The sequence below is a fragment of the Asparagus officinalis genome, chromosome 2 (assembly GCF_001876935.1).
Source record: "Asparagus officinalis chromosome 2, Aspof.V1, whole genome shotgun sequence".
NCBI lineage: Eukaryota > Viridiplantae > Streptophyta > Magnoliopsida > Asparagales > Asparagaceae > Asparagus > Asparagus officinalis.
Window position 1 is genome coordinate 8,888,694 of NC_033795.1, and position 16,228 is coordinate 8,904,921.

The following is a 16,228-nucleotide window of genomic DNA, read 5'->3' on the forward strand; positions in this document are numbered from 1 at the left end:
CACGACTCTCTCCCTCTCTCTCTCTCTTCAGTCCCTCCTCTCGAAATTCCCCCAAAAGGTGAGTCCTCGAAACCCTAACCCTAGATTTCATCTTCCGTCAAGTTTTTTTATAGGGTTTCTCTTTCTCGTTTCTTGTTGTCGATCGCTCAATCCCCCGATCGAATTGTATTCGGTGCGATGTTTGTTTCGGTGCGAGATCCTTACAATAGATCGTGCGAGTCGAAGCTCGAATCTTGATTATGATCTTGATAATCGAAGGATTGCACAGATTGATTGACGATTGTTTGATTGTTTGTTTGTTTGTTTTTCTTTTTTGGTCTTTTCCCCCCTTGTTTGTGTAGGAAAATGATAAGGCTTTTCAAGATCAAGGACCAGAAGAAGGAGGAAGCTGCAAATACGAATGGACGACCGCCTGGAAAGAAACAAAGCGCAGGCGAATTACGTCTTCACAAAGGTTTAGGCGTGCACAAGTTTGTTTACTTATTTATTTATTTTAAGTCTTTTTTTTTCCTATACGATTGAAGTGTTAGTAGTTTGGAATTGCTAGGGTCCCTTCTGTTCCACATTGGACTAAATGAGGTATCAATTTGGGGTTATAAGAGGTTTGGATTCCCTCTTATCAACTAGTATTTACGGTTAAGTTCTCTTGGGTCGCTTATAAATGGTATCGTAGTTGCAAGCAAGCAACGTATGTGGTGATGTCGATATTAGGGTGTTCACCCCCGGACTAGTTAGTCCAAAGCCAAAGGGGTGACCCTATGATTGGAGTGTTCGACCGGGACTAGGTTGAAAGCCACCCTTGTCGGCACGTTTACTGCCAAATTGGCTGAATGTGGAGTCAACTAGCTTTAGGGGTGAGCCCTCCTAGGTCTCTTATAGAATTCAGAAAGATGACTACTTATGTTTAGCTATACATGCCATTGTTCATTTCTTTGTAGCTGCCCTTTCTCATCTTGTATTGTATGAGCAGTTGAGCATTGTATTTATTTATAATTGATCAATACATGGAAATGAATAACTGTAAACGTAGCAGCAATAAGAAAGATCTGAATATGCTTTTGTACTTGATGATGCAGGCTGATGCTTTACACTTCTAATATGGCAATTAGTTTGTTATCCTTTTATATACTTTTCTGATGATCGTGTTGCTACCTATTTTGCATTTCATACTTGTTTACTAAATCCACGGTTTCAAGTGGATCCATTATCTTGGCATTCACGGAAGCTTGTAGCTTTTTGAAGCATGTATCACCGGCACTAGCTGAAAGAAGTTTATGGTTAATCTTGAAAATTAGTCGTTATCTGTAGATTAATGTTAGCCTACAATTTCAGCATCTTTCATGTATTTTCTAACCGTTTTCTTTAGATTGAACAGTCAGTATAATCTGCTATTTCTAATCTAATAAAAAAGTTAGGCTTGTCAGGAGCTAATCCGTACTCTAAGAAGAAAACCAGTCTTTGCTTTTGCTACTAAGGTTTTTCCTTCATTTTCATGTTTTTGTTTGCCATTACACAAATTTGTATGTAATTATATGTTTTTGTGCTTAAAAATCTAAATTCAATGGTATAAACACGACATTACTTAACTTTCATTTTGGATTTCTGGTTTACATAATCCTTTTTTTTAACGACAATATTTAGTACGTTTTGGAGGCTCCTTTATGCTTTATATTGCTTGATTTTTTTACATGTAAAACAACACTGGATTTCCTACAATTGATTAACTCGGAAAATTACTTTCATTCATAACACCTTTTTTCTTGGAATGTAACCCTTTAACATACAAGAAGACAAATTTATGATACATTGCATGCTGATAGTGATTCATCTGTATCTTTATTTATACATATGAATACATAAAATACAAGACATCAATTTAGACCTAACTGAAGAAGCCATGGGATTTTCATATCTGTACATATCGTGCATCTTAAGAGTTGAAGACTTATGGGCCATCAATTTAGACCAATCCTACATATAAAACTATATTGACCTGGAAGGGGTACTAATTTTTGATTTGAGACATGTTCTGGTCCCTGGTTACTTTTTGACTTGAAAGGGGTACTAATTTTCAGATGTAGAATCTTGAATTTATAGGGCAATAATTTCTGAATCTTTAACTTGAAATCTATAATATTTATTAACTTCTTATATTTAGTTCTCAATTTCAGGCTTTTCTCTACAAGAAAGGCGAGTCAATTTTCTGCTATATAATTATACTTTTGGTATTTGTTTTTTACAGATATCAGTGAGCTAAACCTGCCGAAAACTACTACTATATCTTTTCCCAATGGGAAAGATGATCTGATGAATTTTGAGATCAGCATCCGTCCCGATGAAGGATTTTATTTGTAAGTATCTTTTGCTGATTTGGATTTATTTTATAAGCCAAGTGTCTGTGTGGTTTTCAATATTTTTATTTCCTGTCTACTTGTGCATTAAAAAACCTATATCTGTGCAGTCCTCAATTTTCTTGCATATTTTTGTTTGACTTTATAATTTGTTCTAATTGCTTAAGATAATAGGCTTCATTTTTTTTTGTAGAATGTGTTTCGTCCTTGTCACCTTCGCCTTTTTGTCTTCAAGGGTTTAGGTCATTTTCATGTTTCCATGTCACTGTGTATTTTTCTTTTTAGATGGCATTTGTCCCTTTCTTCTGCAACACGTTTATTAGTAAATTCTGAAAAGGTTCAAGGCAGATTGTAGTTGCTCTTGTGGTTGTATAATATCTCGACTATGAATATTGTTGTTTTTTCCTTCTAGTTTGTATGTATGCCCTCGTCAACATGTCCATATCTTCACTTGTCATTCACTTCCAATTACTCAGGGTAAAGCCTAAATTTGGAATCTTCAATACTCATGGAGAACATCTTTGCGGCTTTTCTTTTTTACCATTTTGTCATCAGAACATTTATTGTTATGTTTCTTCACAATTCACGTTCTTGTTAAATGCACTTATCCCCATTTTTGTGCTATAACATGACTTTCAGTTGTTTTTGACATTTTTCATAGAGGTGGTACATTTACATTCACCTTCCAAGTCTCTCCTTCGTATCCCCACGAACCACCTAAAGTCAAGTGCAAGACAAAGGTAACTGTATTTTTCTTGTTTTAACTTATTTTTAGCCCATGCCCCTTTTTCCAGTTAATCTATTTTATTTCTTCAAATTTCACTGAATGTAGGTTTATCATCCTAATATTGACCTCGAGGGTAATGTCTGCCTTAACATCCTCCGTGAGGACTGGAAGCCTGTTCTCAACATAAACACTGTCATCTATGGGTTGAATCTTCTTTTCACGGTATTCATCTTTTTATTAATGTTTTGTGCAGATGGATTTGCTAGTTTCTACTGTGAGCCAGTGCAAAGACATATTTGTAATAAATACCTTTTCATACAGTCTGTTCTCACTTTCTTGATAGACTGAAGTAATGTTGCCAATTAAATTTCCAAAAATTAAAGATAAAATTGAACATTTATTTGATTGTACCCAAGCTAAAATATTTGCCACGGGTCAATGCTCACTGCTCAGAATATGTATGGACGCAAAAGCTGTATCATCTGATTCCAATTGTACAGTACTGCTTGTTCAAATTAGTGCCTACTTAGTGTTTACATTAGAATGATCTAAATTTCAACAGCTTGTAGCTTTTGTAGTCAGCTCAGATGCAACACATGAAACATGTCAACTTATTGTTTTGAAATTCAAAGAGTATATTGTCATATCAATAAAAACAATGCAATCCTAATTGTCTGTTTTATTCTAAAATGTGTGGTTGCGGTAGTGGTGCAATAACTTTTTCGACAAACATGCCGATTGAAATGTTTAATCATATAAATTGTTGCGCAACCAAGAAACTGTCCAAAATTGAGTATAGTTGAACAAGGCGTTGAGATGGATGAGTTTAATACAGTAAATATAGATAAGGAAATGTTTATTTTTAGGAAGTTCGAAGTGGCGTCAACAAAGAGTAATTTGAGGAGTGAACATACATGTCATTGCTATTAATTAGGGTTAATAGCACCGACATGTATTGCAAATATTAATTATGGTTAATAGCTTGTTAAATTCAGTTTACGCGTTGATTTGAATTTATCTGCTGCTTTCTGATTATGCCTTCTCTCACGGAGTGATATATATTTATAAATCCTTCTTGATTAAAGATCCGTTATCACTCTTAACTGCCTGCTTATGTTTATGTTCAGCAACCCAACGATGAGGACCCACTAAATCATGAAGCAGCTGCTGTTCTACGCGACAACCCGAAGTTGTTTGAAACCAATGTGAGAAGGGCCATGGCTGGTGGATATGTTGGTCAAACCCACTTCACCAGGTGCTTATAAATTGAACGCCCGCACCAGAAGATCTCAACTGAGTGCTGTAAATTCTATCTGGTGATCTCGGAGTAACTTGGCAATTCTTGATGCATGTGTTTTACGGTTCTTTCAATTTTGCATCATTGCTACGTGTGAAACTTATATCTGTTTGCTGAATACCTTTTGAGTTTATGTTTCCAGTTCCATGGTAAAGTGTGAATGATGTTTGGCTCCTTAAATGGAAAATATGTACCGCTACTATGATAATATACCATGAACTATTCTCTATGGTCTCTATCGGAGTTGTTGGCTTCTCTGCTGTGTTTTGTGTTAGTAGGTGTTGGCAATTCTTGGGGTTTTTCCTCCCATTCCTCCTCCATTATAGAATTGTTAATTAATTCATATAATTGGTGAGCTGGATTTAACTTTCGTGTTAGTCGTTTGAAGTTGATTGAGCCGCGAGAGGCTGCTGAATTTACTGCTATAAGATGAGTACCGCAAAGGCTCGTCTCAGTTCATATGGTTCCGTAATGATCAGTTGCGGGTGGAATTTATACAATTTGTATTAGACCGCGTCATTATAGAGTCTGTTCCTTTAGGCTTTTACCAACTTGCATTGCCTACCTAGAGAGATTGCGCATGCCTTTTAAAATTGTTTTTGTATGGGAAGTCGTCAGAGATCTCATGGTTAAGCTATTGATTTGAAAGGGGGGAAATAAATTGTCCAATCATCATCGACAACCAAAAATTAGTACCAAAGGGCTGTCTACAGGACTGAAATCAACACTAAGCTCAAACGCGGGAAGAGATTGAGATTGTCACCAGATGCAGTTCTCTAACTCCTTTCTCCACAACTACTGAGGTAAACGGTACAAGTAATTATACAAGATTCACTCTTCAATCAATCTCCGAGGCCCCCGACCAATTTTATGCATCCAATTTATATAAGTTTTGTTTAAGCAACTAATTAGACAATTCAATAAGTAAAATATGTTGTAACAATTTTTATTAGGCAACAACAATTTCTGCCTAATGGGGGGGGGGGGGGGGGCAACGGCCATCTATGAACTCACAGGTAGACGCTACAATATAGAAGAGAGGTGCTTCAGCTCTTTACAGCGCCAAAGAATCTGGAGAGTGGCAAGGGACCATCACTATCACCGTCACTGCTGGAGTGCTTGGCTCGTGACCTGTGCTTTCTTTCCTTCTTTGATTTTTTCGATCTCGACTTTGACCTTGACCTTTTCGATTCCTTCTCATTGTCGCTGCTGCTAGAAGATTTCTTTGATCTTGACTTCGATCTTGACCTTTTTGATTCCCTTTCATCATCGCTGCTGCTAGAAGATTCTGATGATGAACAAGATGAACTGGATTCATGTGATCTCTGTCTGTGCTGTAAAATATAATTATAATTCTAGTCGTTTACATGCACATCCGTGGAAATAAAGATAAGACATTATAAGACGTAAAACAATGTAAAACACGAAATTCTAGGTTGTAATACTTTTTGTTTGTTGGCCACAGTCTAAAAGAAACAAAGATCAAATTAAATAGTATGCTGCATGCACATTAGAAACTCACTTTCAGCCACAGAATTCCTATTTCCTAGTGATCATTGGAAATTTGGGATGTGCAACATGAATCTCAATAATTCTAGACAAACAAATATTTATCTTTTAAGATGCAAGAAACATTTGAGTCCTACCTATACTTTCTAAGCAACACTTAACTATTAATATTAGGGTTTTATGCATTTGTAGCATTGTTAACATTTTTCAAAGCTGGAACTTAGGAACAAGGGATCTCCTCTTGGTATGAACCATTTTTGGAGTTAGGTTGCCCATCAAGGAAGTCATCCAACAAGATTCATTTGGAGTGCCAACTCCATTTTGAAGAATCTTTTCTGTCAAGTAAGCATCAAGACAAAAGTTTAATTAAAAAAATAATCCCCACTTCTCATGCAAATTTTATATATGTGCAATATCCTGAGGATCTCAACCTACCTTCTTATTCTGCCTAATGATTACTCCTTTGGAATCTACGTATAGTTGTCCCTAGGCATGCCGATGAATGTTCTCAAAGAAAGTCATCATTCTTATCATTTTCCTCTCTAAAACAATCCTGCTAAAGAACCAATTGCACACATTGCTAGAGAGGTCAGAGTTGATCGCCAATGTCACTTGGTCATATATGGAGGAGAACATAACCTACATTCACTAACAAGGATCAAGGTCTAAATATGTTATTCTTACTATTGTAGCGTATGACTTCCTATAAGATTAGCACCCCTCCAGCACTGAGAGCCAGGTCTTATGAAGATAGAATGTTTTGCCTATTTATTTAAGTTCATGAGACTCTTATGCCCTAAACATCCCTTGAGCACAGTTGTAGCTTGCAAAGTAGATGCTCCACTCAAGATGGGCATGATGAAAATCGCTGACGCGTCCTTTGTGAATCTAAAGAAGCCAAGTGTGGAGAATATGTAAAGTTGCTTAACTAACTGAATGAAACAGAGCGACAGTAATTCAATTTCGACAGCGAACGAACGGAATTCAATAGGTTACTCTGAGCTTGAGAAGGCGGTTAAGCAGTGACCAGTTAATTCCATGTTTTGACTGAATCACAACTGAAAGGAACTATGTCATAGGTGGGCACATAAATATAAGGAATTAATTTGAAAATCAGAAACCTTTCTCTTTCTGCTGCTCCGTTTCTTCGTGTCTTTATCCTTCCTCTCTGCATTGGCATGCACTCGAGTCCGTAAAGTAGCACTAAATACTCTGAAAAAGGAGGAAATGTAGGCAAATCCAAAACTTAGAGTTTACCGAGTTTACCTTTCTTGCTATGTGACTTGCTGCTGGAGTGGTTTCTTCCAAGAGAGAGCTTGCGTGCTCTTTCAGCATCAAGCTGGGCCCTGTATTCTCTCATCATTTTATCCTTGTCAGCCTCCATCTCACCTCTTTTGAGCTCGTCTTCCTGAATGAGGACCATTAGAGTAAGTGGTCTAACTACAATGCTAATTCTATGCAAAAAAAATTGGGGGAAAAAAGAGTAACACTTCCAGTGAAATACCCGGAAGATCAGTAATTATTAAAACAAAAGAAGAAGAAAGAATGCACATATCATGTGCAAATGCAAGAACAGAGATTATGATAGCAGTGGCGGTGCGTGAAATGGTCATCTATGATGAAGAATTTGAGAACAGCATTTATACTCTAATACTACAACAACAACCAAAAAAAGAAAAAAGCTTTATCATTACCCGCCAACAAAGCACACCATGAACCATCGTCATGGACATGTCCAGTAAAGGGTTGGAACTTTTACCCAATTCAATGAACCTCATTTTAATTACATCAGATCATTCATAAACAGATATGACAAAAGGTTAATCTATTGATAATCGTGTGAATATGTATGTGACACAAGTTCTTGTGTACTCCTTGCGCTATGTCTACAATGTCAAAGTTCAAGTGTAAATCTTCTCAAATGCAACTTGACACTTGCTTGACCGACTAATGAAAGTGCATCGCATATTGGCTGTAATTTTTCTTTCCAGTTGCCACATTAAATTATAATGCTTCTAAAAATACATTGACAATATAGTTTTATCAGCATACGACCTGGGATGCATTAAGATGACTGAAAAAGAAAGAATTTGTTATATGTTCATTAAATGTATGAAAATGTTTAAATTATCATCAGTGCCCAGTTGAAGTTAACAAAGGCAGAGGTTATTAAGTTAACAAAGACAGGTTGCTGCTTAAAATGAAAATTGAGGGGAAAATACATAAATACATGAAAGTTTAGCATATTTCCGAATGGTACCAGAATATCGGTTTATTGAAGTTTGACATTTTTTTGCTTCAAGCCGCATGCTATGCCTTAAACTGACTCAATAGATGATAAGTTACGGATTTAACAGAAAACTTGCATAGATCTTCTGGTGTGCAAGGAAAACCAGACCCATGCTAGCCTGGCCTGAAAACAAGCATATGGGCAGGTGTTGTTGCTTTTTGTGCAAGGAAAACCAGACCCATGCTAGCCTGGCCTGAAAACAAGCATATGGGCAGGTGTTGTTGCTTTTTCTGCGTAGGGAATAGGCAGTGCACTTAACTGGCCTGAAAACAAGCATATGGGCAGGTGTTGTTGCTTTTTCTGCGTAGGGAATAGGCAGTGCACTTAATTTGTATCTTCAAGAAGTTGAAAGTAACTCGTGAAGAAAGGATCAAGAAACTCCCATAACATCATTGTGGATGTTTCTTTAACCACTATATGTACAAGTTGTGATCTTCATATGCATTTATTGACATCCAAACCCCTTTTCATCTAAATGGGTTGATTATGAAGCATTAAAAGCGAAGAGAAACTCCACCAGGAAAACAAGATTTCCCACACAGTTCAATGCTATGGTTAGTTACGTGCCCTATAAAGGATCAAGTAATGCTTAAAGGCACTTAGCAAGTACAAAGACCTACCTCTTTTTTGGTCATACAGTTCAAAACCATGCAAATCAAGAAGGTCAAAACTCTTGACCCAGAAAAGATAGAGATAAAGAGGAAAGCTAGTAAGAGTTTTGCTATAAAGAATTGCATTCATCTTTAAGGCACAAATAAGACGGAATCACAATTCTGAAAGATCCACTTTTAACATACTGAGATTACAGAAACATGATTATTTATATGAATGTGAACAAGATGACAATATCAGTGTATTCAAGACTTGATTTTTCTGAGTAGCATGAAACTCATCTGGACAGCGCAATCACTTCTCGTATCAAGCAGTCCTTCCGCATAGTAGTTGTAAAGTAATAAACAGACCAATAACACTTTACTTATTTATTTACAAGTGCCACCAGAGGACATAGTAATGCAAGTTATGGGTACATCGCATTCTTTGACATTACCCAACCTACCCAGTGAAAGATTGAAATAAGTTGCATGTATAAAACCTAAGACAACATAAAAATAGCATACGGTACAAACAACATGCAGACATAGGGGCAAACTTTTAGACCTCAGAAAATTAAAAAGGAGTCCAATAATTAATAGGAAAGAAAGCACCATACTAACGAAAAATGTTACATAGAACATGTCAAATGTCATGGCAATATGTCAACTATGTTGCTATATTATTTAAAAGATAAAATTGTTCAGGTAAAACACTGGCTTTAATAACATGCGCCATTCCATTTGCAAAAAGTATTACCTTCTGCTTCTTCTTGTATTCTTCCCAAGTTATAGTGTGAGAAGTGTTAAGGCTGGCCAAACGAGCAGCATGCCACTCTGGTGAATGAAATGAACCATCCGTCTGTGACGGTCCTCGTTAGTAAAAATTCGACAAAAATAAAAGTATTGCATACCAAAATGCAGAGAGAACAAATATAAAGAACTAAAAAACTGTATTCCTTTACAAAAAAGGACAAGGAAGAACAAAATTAGAAGAAGACATAATGGAGCAGCAATGTAAAAAAAGTCTCATATCTCTATCTTTGGATGCAACCAACTACATAAATGCACAAGCTAATAAGCTCCGCACTATATTTGTGCATTCAATTAAAGAGAGTATTTTCTCAAGAAAATAGGAAAAACAATTTCACAACGAATGGTAGGCAGGTGACAAAGTAATTGAGAAGGAAAAATCATGAAGAAAAATGAGATTCTCAAACAGCTTAAAGTTGACAAAAAGAAAGATATAGTTTCCTGCTTATTTATTGTATCCTTAAGTCCAAAGAATCCACAATTCATTTGGTAATGAAGATATGTTAGCCAATAATTTATAACTATAATCCTATATAAAGAAATAAATCAGAAACATCAAGTTGCCTAAGTGCATTTCACAGTATTATTTGCATGAACCTTGCTATTCAAATAGTTAGAGATTGAAAATTTTGCAAGTTGCTCAAAGTGCTCCTACTCCTGCCATACCTTCTACAATCTCCAAACATCTCAAGTTATTTGCTGGAAGCAGTAATTTCATTACTTATGCTCTGGCTGTGAAACTACAAGCAAAATCTACCAACGTATGGCCAAAGAAAATAGCTAAAAAGCGTAGTCTTTGCCAGAATAATGCCATTGTTTTTTCCAATGATTCATAGCCCATGACAACTATCAAGTATTCACCCCGTTTTAATTAACTAAAATTTGTGCTAAATTTGGTGCTAATTCAAGCATGATCTCGAAAGCGATTAGTTAACTAATTGCATAAAATGAGCTTGAAATTAACGGCTTTATCAGATTCACAGGGTTCTATCTACTAAAAAACACGAAATTGACAAACAATCTAGAGGCTTCAAAACCCTAGAAGAACAAACAGATGATGGCGTGAAAAGGTACGAACCATTCCGTCCTCGATCTCCTCAGGCCCGCCGGCGGCCGAGCCCAGCCTCGACCTCTGCATCGCTTTGTACGCTTGGTTCTTCCCCATCCTCTCTCGTTCAGGGCGAAGGATTCAGGGATTGAGGCCGGTACTTGGTTCAATTTTGAGAATTAGGGTTTTTTTTTTTAATACCCCGTTTGGGGGAGAATTGAGAAGGGGATGAGGTTGACGAGAGAGGGATGGGGAGGTTTTTGGTGGGATTTTATATGTAACAGGATAGAACTTTGAGGGGTTTTGTGAACAAATAGGGTCCAAGTGAGTGGAAGAGTAACTGGAAAATTACTATTGAATTTTTTATTATTTTTTCTTTTTTCTTTAAGAAATAATAATTGTTGATGGGTGTGAAATGGAAAATGGTTCTACGAGGGAAAAAAATTTCTGAAAAATGTGACATATGTTCAGTATTACTTTTTAGTTGAGGTAAAATCAATATAACCTATAAAATCAATATAAACAGTTAAAATATTGATATTATGTCTCCAGTGAATGATTTTCCGAAGAGAGACCATCCGTTTGGTTTTTTCCCCCTACTTGTACAACAACATTTTTTCAATGTTATTACTTATTAACTGAATTGGGGAAAATAACTTTCATAAAGTTTAACATTGCTAGTTTTCAAACTACTTTTCTAATTATATAATTACGAAGAACATTGTCAATCTTCTATGTAGAGAAAATGATTTGCCTTTACTTTAAGTCACTTTCTTCTTATCATCTTTTGGAATTCCTGACAACGTTCAAACTGATAAGTTAGAAAAAAAAATTGTTTTAAATCCAATTCAACTTTTTTTAAAAAAAACCGACCTACTCTGTTTTTATTTCCAGAAATCGATACTAGCAAAATTAGTCGGGGTTGGCAATCCCGACTATTTAGAGATGAGATTAAAAAAAATCAATCCGCTTCGTGGCCACGTTGCTGATGTTGCCACAAAGTGGGTCGGTTTTTTACAATAAAAACAGAATAGGTTGGTTTTTTAAAAAAATTGCATTGGGTTTAAAATGAAAATTTCTTCCGATAAGTTATTTATTTTATTCTAACACGTCCTGGCTCAAGATCAGCCCAACCCACAATTCATGGGCCTCAAACTCCAGAAAAGCCCACCCCAACTGGACTAGGGCGTAGATAGCTGGGCCACAAATTACTACGGTCGAAAGACCAAGTCATCAACAGTTAAAATAGCAGGAAAGAAGAGGTCGGTGGGGCCCACATCATGCTGGCCAGTTACATTGTACGGTAACGTCCTATCCTGTCTCACGAAGTCCAAAGGCACCATGATCCTGCGAATGCGGGCCCCACTCAAGAAGAAATCGGTGCAATACCGGCCGTTGGATTTATTCTGTGTACGATATTCGCCCTAAGATTTGCGGACGCAAGGACGCGTTTGACACATTGGTCCCTGAGGAATCTATTATTGCGTAGTCACTTGTAAAGCAGCCAAACTTAGTTGACCGCACTGAATATTATACGTCGAGTATACGACCGGCTGAAGTTCTCAAATTAATGTTTTAATCAAACCTTTCCAATCAAGCTTTAATTTTTTTTCAATAAAAAAGGTTAAGATAAGAATGAATAGCTCGACTGATGGTTAACTTTTATATTTAGGGTCCGTTTGTTTGCTCAAAAAAAAAAAGAGAAAACACCCGCCACCTCACATTTCAAGAAATCCCCCATGTGCCACATAGGTTTTTGGTTTCAAAGGTTTTCCATTTCTTCAGTTTGGTTCGTTTTGAAATTTAGAGAAATGAAACGCCACGTAGAATGCCACATCACATTTTTAAGAAATGTGTTTTCACAACAAAAACCTCTGAAAACACTTGGAAATGTCAATTCAATGAATTTTTAATATTTAAAAGCACTGTTGGAACAATGAATGGGAATTAAACAGATTATTTAAATATTTTCATTTCTCTTTCCTTTTTTTGTTCAAACAAACACAAGAAATAGAAAACACATGCACTGTTACTATTGCGGCTTTTTTTGTCTCTTTATGTGACTTGGAAGGTTTAAAGGGGTGATTTCTTTGCGAAACAAACATAAAAAATAAAATGTGGAAAAACTCTTGAAATGTCATGATATCAAATGAAATGTGACATTTCTATTTCTTGTTTTTTTCGGAAAACAACCAAACAGCCCCTTAAAGAGAGGAATGAAAGATATTCAAATTTCTCTTTCTCAGAAAACCATAAATAAGAGAAATTTTCAAAACCAATCTATTTAGAAATTTAATCCTAGAAAACAACCTTTTTCAAACTTAATTGCAAAAAACGACCTGGTTTCAGCCTTGGCGCTGAAACCATGTCGGTTTTGTGAAAAAACTTCGAAAACTTCACGGGAGTTGAACTCCCGTGAAGTTTCGCAGTTCAAAAAAAAAATTAAACTACGAAACTTCACGGGATTTTTAACTCCCGTGAAGTTTAGTAGTTTTACTAAACTTCACGGGATTTGAACTCCCGTGAAGTTTAGTAGTTTTACTAAACTTCACGGGAGTTCAACTCCCGTGAAGTTTCGGATAAAATTTTTCAAAACCCGACCTGGTTTCAGCTCCCGAGCTGAAACCAGGTCGGTTTTTAAAAAATTTTGCAAAAACGATCATTTTTTAAAAATAAATAGTAAAAGGGGTTGGTTTTTAAAATTTGTCCACCATAAATATATAACCTGTCATTTGATTTGATGGAAATGGACCAAATAGTGAATAGAAAGATAAGTTTAGATGTGTGTTTGAGACATAGGTACCAAAGAGTAAATTAAGTTGAGACTATACTATACAGTTAAAACTATTGCGTCAACTTTTTTTTTAGCCCAAATTACCCTCCAATATACTTGTCAAAGTTTCTTTTAAGGGGCTGTTTGTTTGTCAATAAAAAGAAGAAAACTGGCTGTCATGTCACATTATTTTTTTTAAGGAAATGGGGATGCCACCTAGGATGCCATGTCACATTTCAAGAAATGTGTTTTCACAACAAAAAACTGTGAAAACACTTGGAAATGTCACATCAATAAGTTTTTAATTAATAAATGCACTATTGGAGAGTATCATGATGAATAAATTCCTTTTTTAATGGGTCATTTCTCTTTTCCTTTTTCTTCTTGTCAAACAAACTAAAGAAATGGAAATCAAAAGCACTGTTACTATAGAGGTTTTTTTTTTGTTTTTTGTATGACTTGGCAGTGAAAAGGGGAGGTTTCTTTGCGAAACAAACAAAATAAAAGAAAACTGAGAAACCTCTTGATATGTGTTGAAATCATTTTCAAAGAGGGTTTTCCATTTCCGTTTTTTCGTGGAAATAGCCAAACATGCCCTAAATAGAAAACATGAAATAATGGAGTGAGTTTTGGACTCAAAGGAAGCCCATTTTACATTGGTCTGAGCTCTAAACCAACAAGTAAAAGCAACCATTTAAATTATATTTACCTGACCAAACTTAAGACATATAGTTGACAGTGTGGTTATGTATGTTGGGGTAAATATGAACTATTTATATATATATGCATATCCGTATATGTATTCAATTTTTAACAAATATGGATATGAAAATTTTGTAGTTAAGCATATCTATATCCATATCCGTGAGTGATAAACGGATATAATATGGTAAGTATCATATCCAATCTGTATTAGGTTGGATATGATATGGTAAATATCCTTGTATGCACCCTTCCTCAAAATGCAATAGAGCTTCGAATTTTATAGCAGGTTTTGCAGAATGCAACAAAAAATCTCTCTTAATAAATAAGATGTCTTCATGAAATTATGTTAGATAATCGTTTGAAATCAACAATTTATCTTTAATTTTTGAAACCCCTAAATATTATTTTCAATTACTTTGCTGCTCACTAAAATTTTAAAATTAGAAACTTATCCACAACATTTGATGGTATAGCTGTATTTCTGTTCATCCAGACATCCCCTTAACCATCTAAAATAGTCTTTAGATTGATTCCTACCCTTGTATGTCACTATTCCTAGGAAATTAGTATTAGTCCTGTGCTAAGCACGGTCTAATGTTTCGTTTTGCACATCCAATCAAGATTAGTCCCATGTCATTAATTTTATTGTATTTTTTATTCTATGAAGTTTAAAACAACCAAATAAATGTTATAAGTACAAATGATAATTGTCAAATTTTTACTCTATCAAGTTGACAATTGGCAAACCAATTTGTGAAATTACTACGAATAAACAAAATATGTAACACTAAGAGGTCCTGTTTGGATCAACGGAAGTATTAGAAGCGAAAAGTATGTTAATGAACTAACTTTTAAAACTAAGAAGTAGGAAGTAGAAGAAGTAACACTTCTTTTATTTGTTTCGCATACTTTTGAAATAGCAAAAGTGATACTTCTTTCTCCTTATTTTTTTATGGATAACAATTGAAAATTTTGTTAGGAAGTAGCTAATATTGTTATTTCGTGAGGATCTTTGTTTGAATAAAAATTGGAATAAAAGGTATATTTAGTATATACATCACACTGAAGGAATGAGAGAGCGATTGTTGTTTTTGGGACTCCGATGGAGATTGTAATTTCAGATGAGAAGAACTCATCTCTATTTATGGGCGTTTCCTCTCCACTTGCGTCCCCAAAAATCTGCACATTATCTCTCTAAAGCCGAACCCTCCATAAGATTCGTTCTCTCCAACGGAAGAAATCCCAGAACGTGGGATATTTCCAACAAAACGGGTTGAGTTCTATAATGGGTTGGGTAACAAGTTGGCCCATGAGGCCAAAACCACTTACACACACTAGACTTACGGTCATATTTTAATAACCATTTTCTTATTTAAAAAAAAAGGAAATACAATGGCCATGTGGATAAATGTGTCACATGGTAAAAATATCTAAACCATATGTTACACTGTGTGAACTGTGTGATTGGTAGGCTAAAGTTAGAGCATATTTTAGAAATTATATAATTTATGCTAATGCATGCATTTTTATTTCGAGGAATCCAATCATACGCATTTCCCATAGCAAGATGCCTAATGAGCACTTTGTACGGACAGTCCTGAAACTATTAATTTTATTTTATTATGTATTAATTAGATTATAAAGTAAACCACATTATTGCTCAATGAAGCTTACAATCTCATGACTTGAGCATACGCTTCGAGCGCGGCCGCTAGGCTGGAGATCAGGATTAGGACTTCAAAGAATCCCTATTTTCACACGTAGTTAATTTTCATGCGGGCCCCACAAGCCTTTCCTCTATTTCCGAGCTATCTCGGAGAGCTGAGGAGCGGAAGTATATTTAGGAGGTGGTAATGTCGTACGTAAGCTTCACATCAACAATTAAGAAATTAGGAAAATTTGCTTCAATGCCTTAAAACTCAATTTCCATTGTGATGCAGTCTCTCTTACTTTTCCTAATATGCTGCAGGCCTTCCTTTTTTTAAAAAATTACGTCCAGACCCATCCAATCCAAAATCCCGATTTTGTCCTCCCTTCACCTCCCTCCTCCTCCTCCTTTGCCGATCCCCCTTTGCCCCTTCCCCCGCGCCGCCTCCCTCCCTCGCTCCGCCTCCCTCCCCTGCCC

The 16,228-nt window shown here is 35.8% G+C and overlaps 2 protein-coding genes across 3 annotated transcripts; one reads left to right on the forward strand and one right to left on the reverse strand.

The window, feature by feature from the left end:
• Window positions 7–4,613, forward strand: LOC109830156 (NEDD8-conjugating enzyme Ubc12-like). The gene is made up of 6 exons (XM_020397328.1): window positions 7–58; window positions 342–454; window positions 2,243–2,351; window positions 3,013–3,091; window positions 3,184–3,300; window positions 4,206–4,613. Exons 2-6 carry the CDS (start codon window positions 346–348, stop codon window positions 4,341–4,343), a joined length of 552 nt encoding a protein of 183 aa, XP_020252917.1. The 5' UTR covers window positions 7–58; window positions 342–345; the 3' UTR covers window positions 4,344–4,613.
• LOC109830157 (protein FAM133A-like) lies at window positions 5,380–10,892 on the reverse strand. Of its 2 annotated transcripts, none has more exons than XM_020397330.1 (5): window positions 10,656–10,892; window positions 9,525–9,626; window positions 7,151–7,292; window positions 7,006–7,052; window positions 5,380–5,663 (listed from the first exon to the last, which is right to left on the reverse strand). In XM_020397330.1, the coding sequence occupies exons 1-5, from the start codon at window positions 10,740–10,742 to the stop codon at window positions 5,430–5,432; spliced, it is 612 nt and encodes a 203-aa protein (XP_020252919.1). In that variant the 5' UTR covers window positions 10,743–10,892; the 3' UTR covers window positions 5,380–5,429. The 2 variants fall into 2 exon arrangements, with proteins under 2 accessions (XP_020252919.1, XP_020252918.1); XM_020397329.1 differs by having other exon boundaries at window positions 5,380–5,709; window positions 10,656–10,891.

Excerpts from the sequence above, each read along its gene's own strand:
- LOC109830157 (XM_020397329.1), bottom strand. The coding sequence starts at position 10,742 with ATGGGGAAGAACCAAGCGTACAAAGCGATGCAGAGGTCGAGGCTGGGC. Across the intron at positions 7,293-9,524 it reads AATACAAGAAGAAGCAGAAG|GAAGACGAGCTCAAAAGAGG; the intron begins GTAATACTTTTT and ends GTCCTCATTCAG. Across the intron at positions 7,053-7,150 it reads CAAGTCACATAGCAAGAAAG|AGAGGAAGGATAAAGACACG; the intron begins GTAAACTCGGTA and ends ATGCCAATGCAG.
- LOC109830156 (XM_020397328.1), top strand. The coding sequence starts at position 346 with ATGATAAGGCTTTTCAAGATCAAGGACCAGAAGAAGGAGGAAGCTGCA. Across the intron at positions 2,352-3,012 it reads CCCGATGAAGGATTTTATTT|AGGTGGTACATTTACATTCA; the intron begins GTAAGTATCTTT and ends CATTTTTCATAG. Across the intron at positions 3,301-4,205 it reads GGTTGAATCTTCTTTTCACG|CAACCCAACGATGAGGACCC; the intron begins GTATTCATCTTT and ends GTTTATGTTCAG.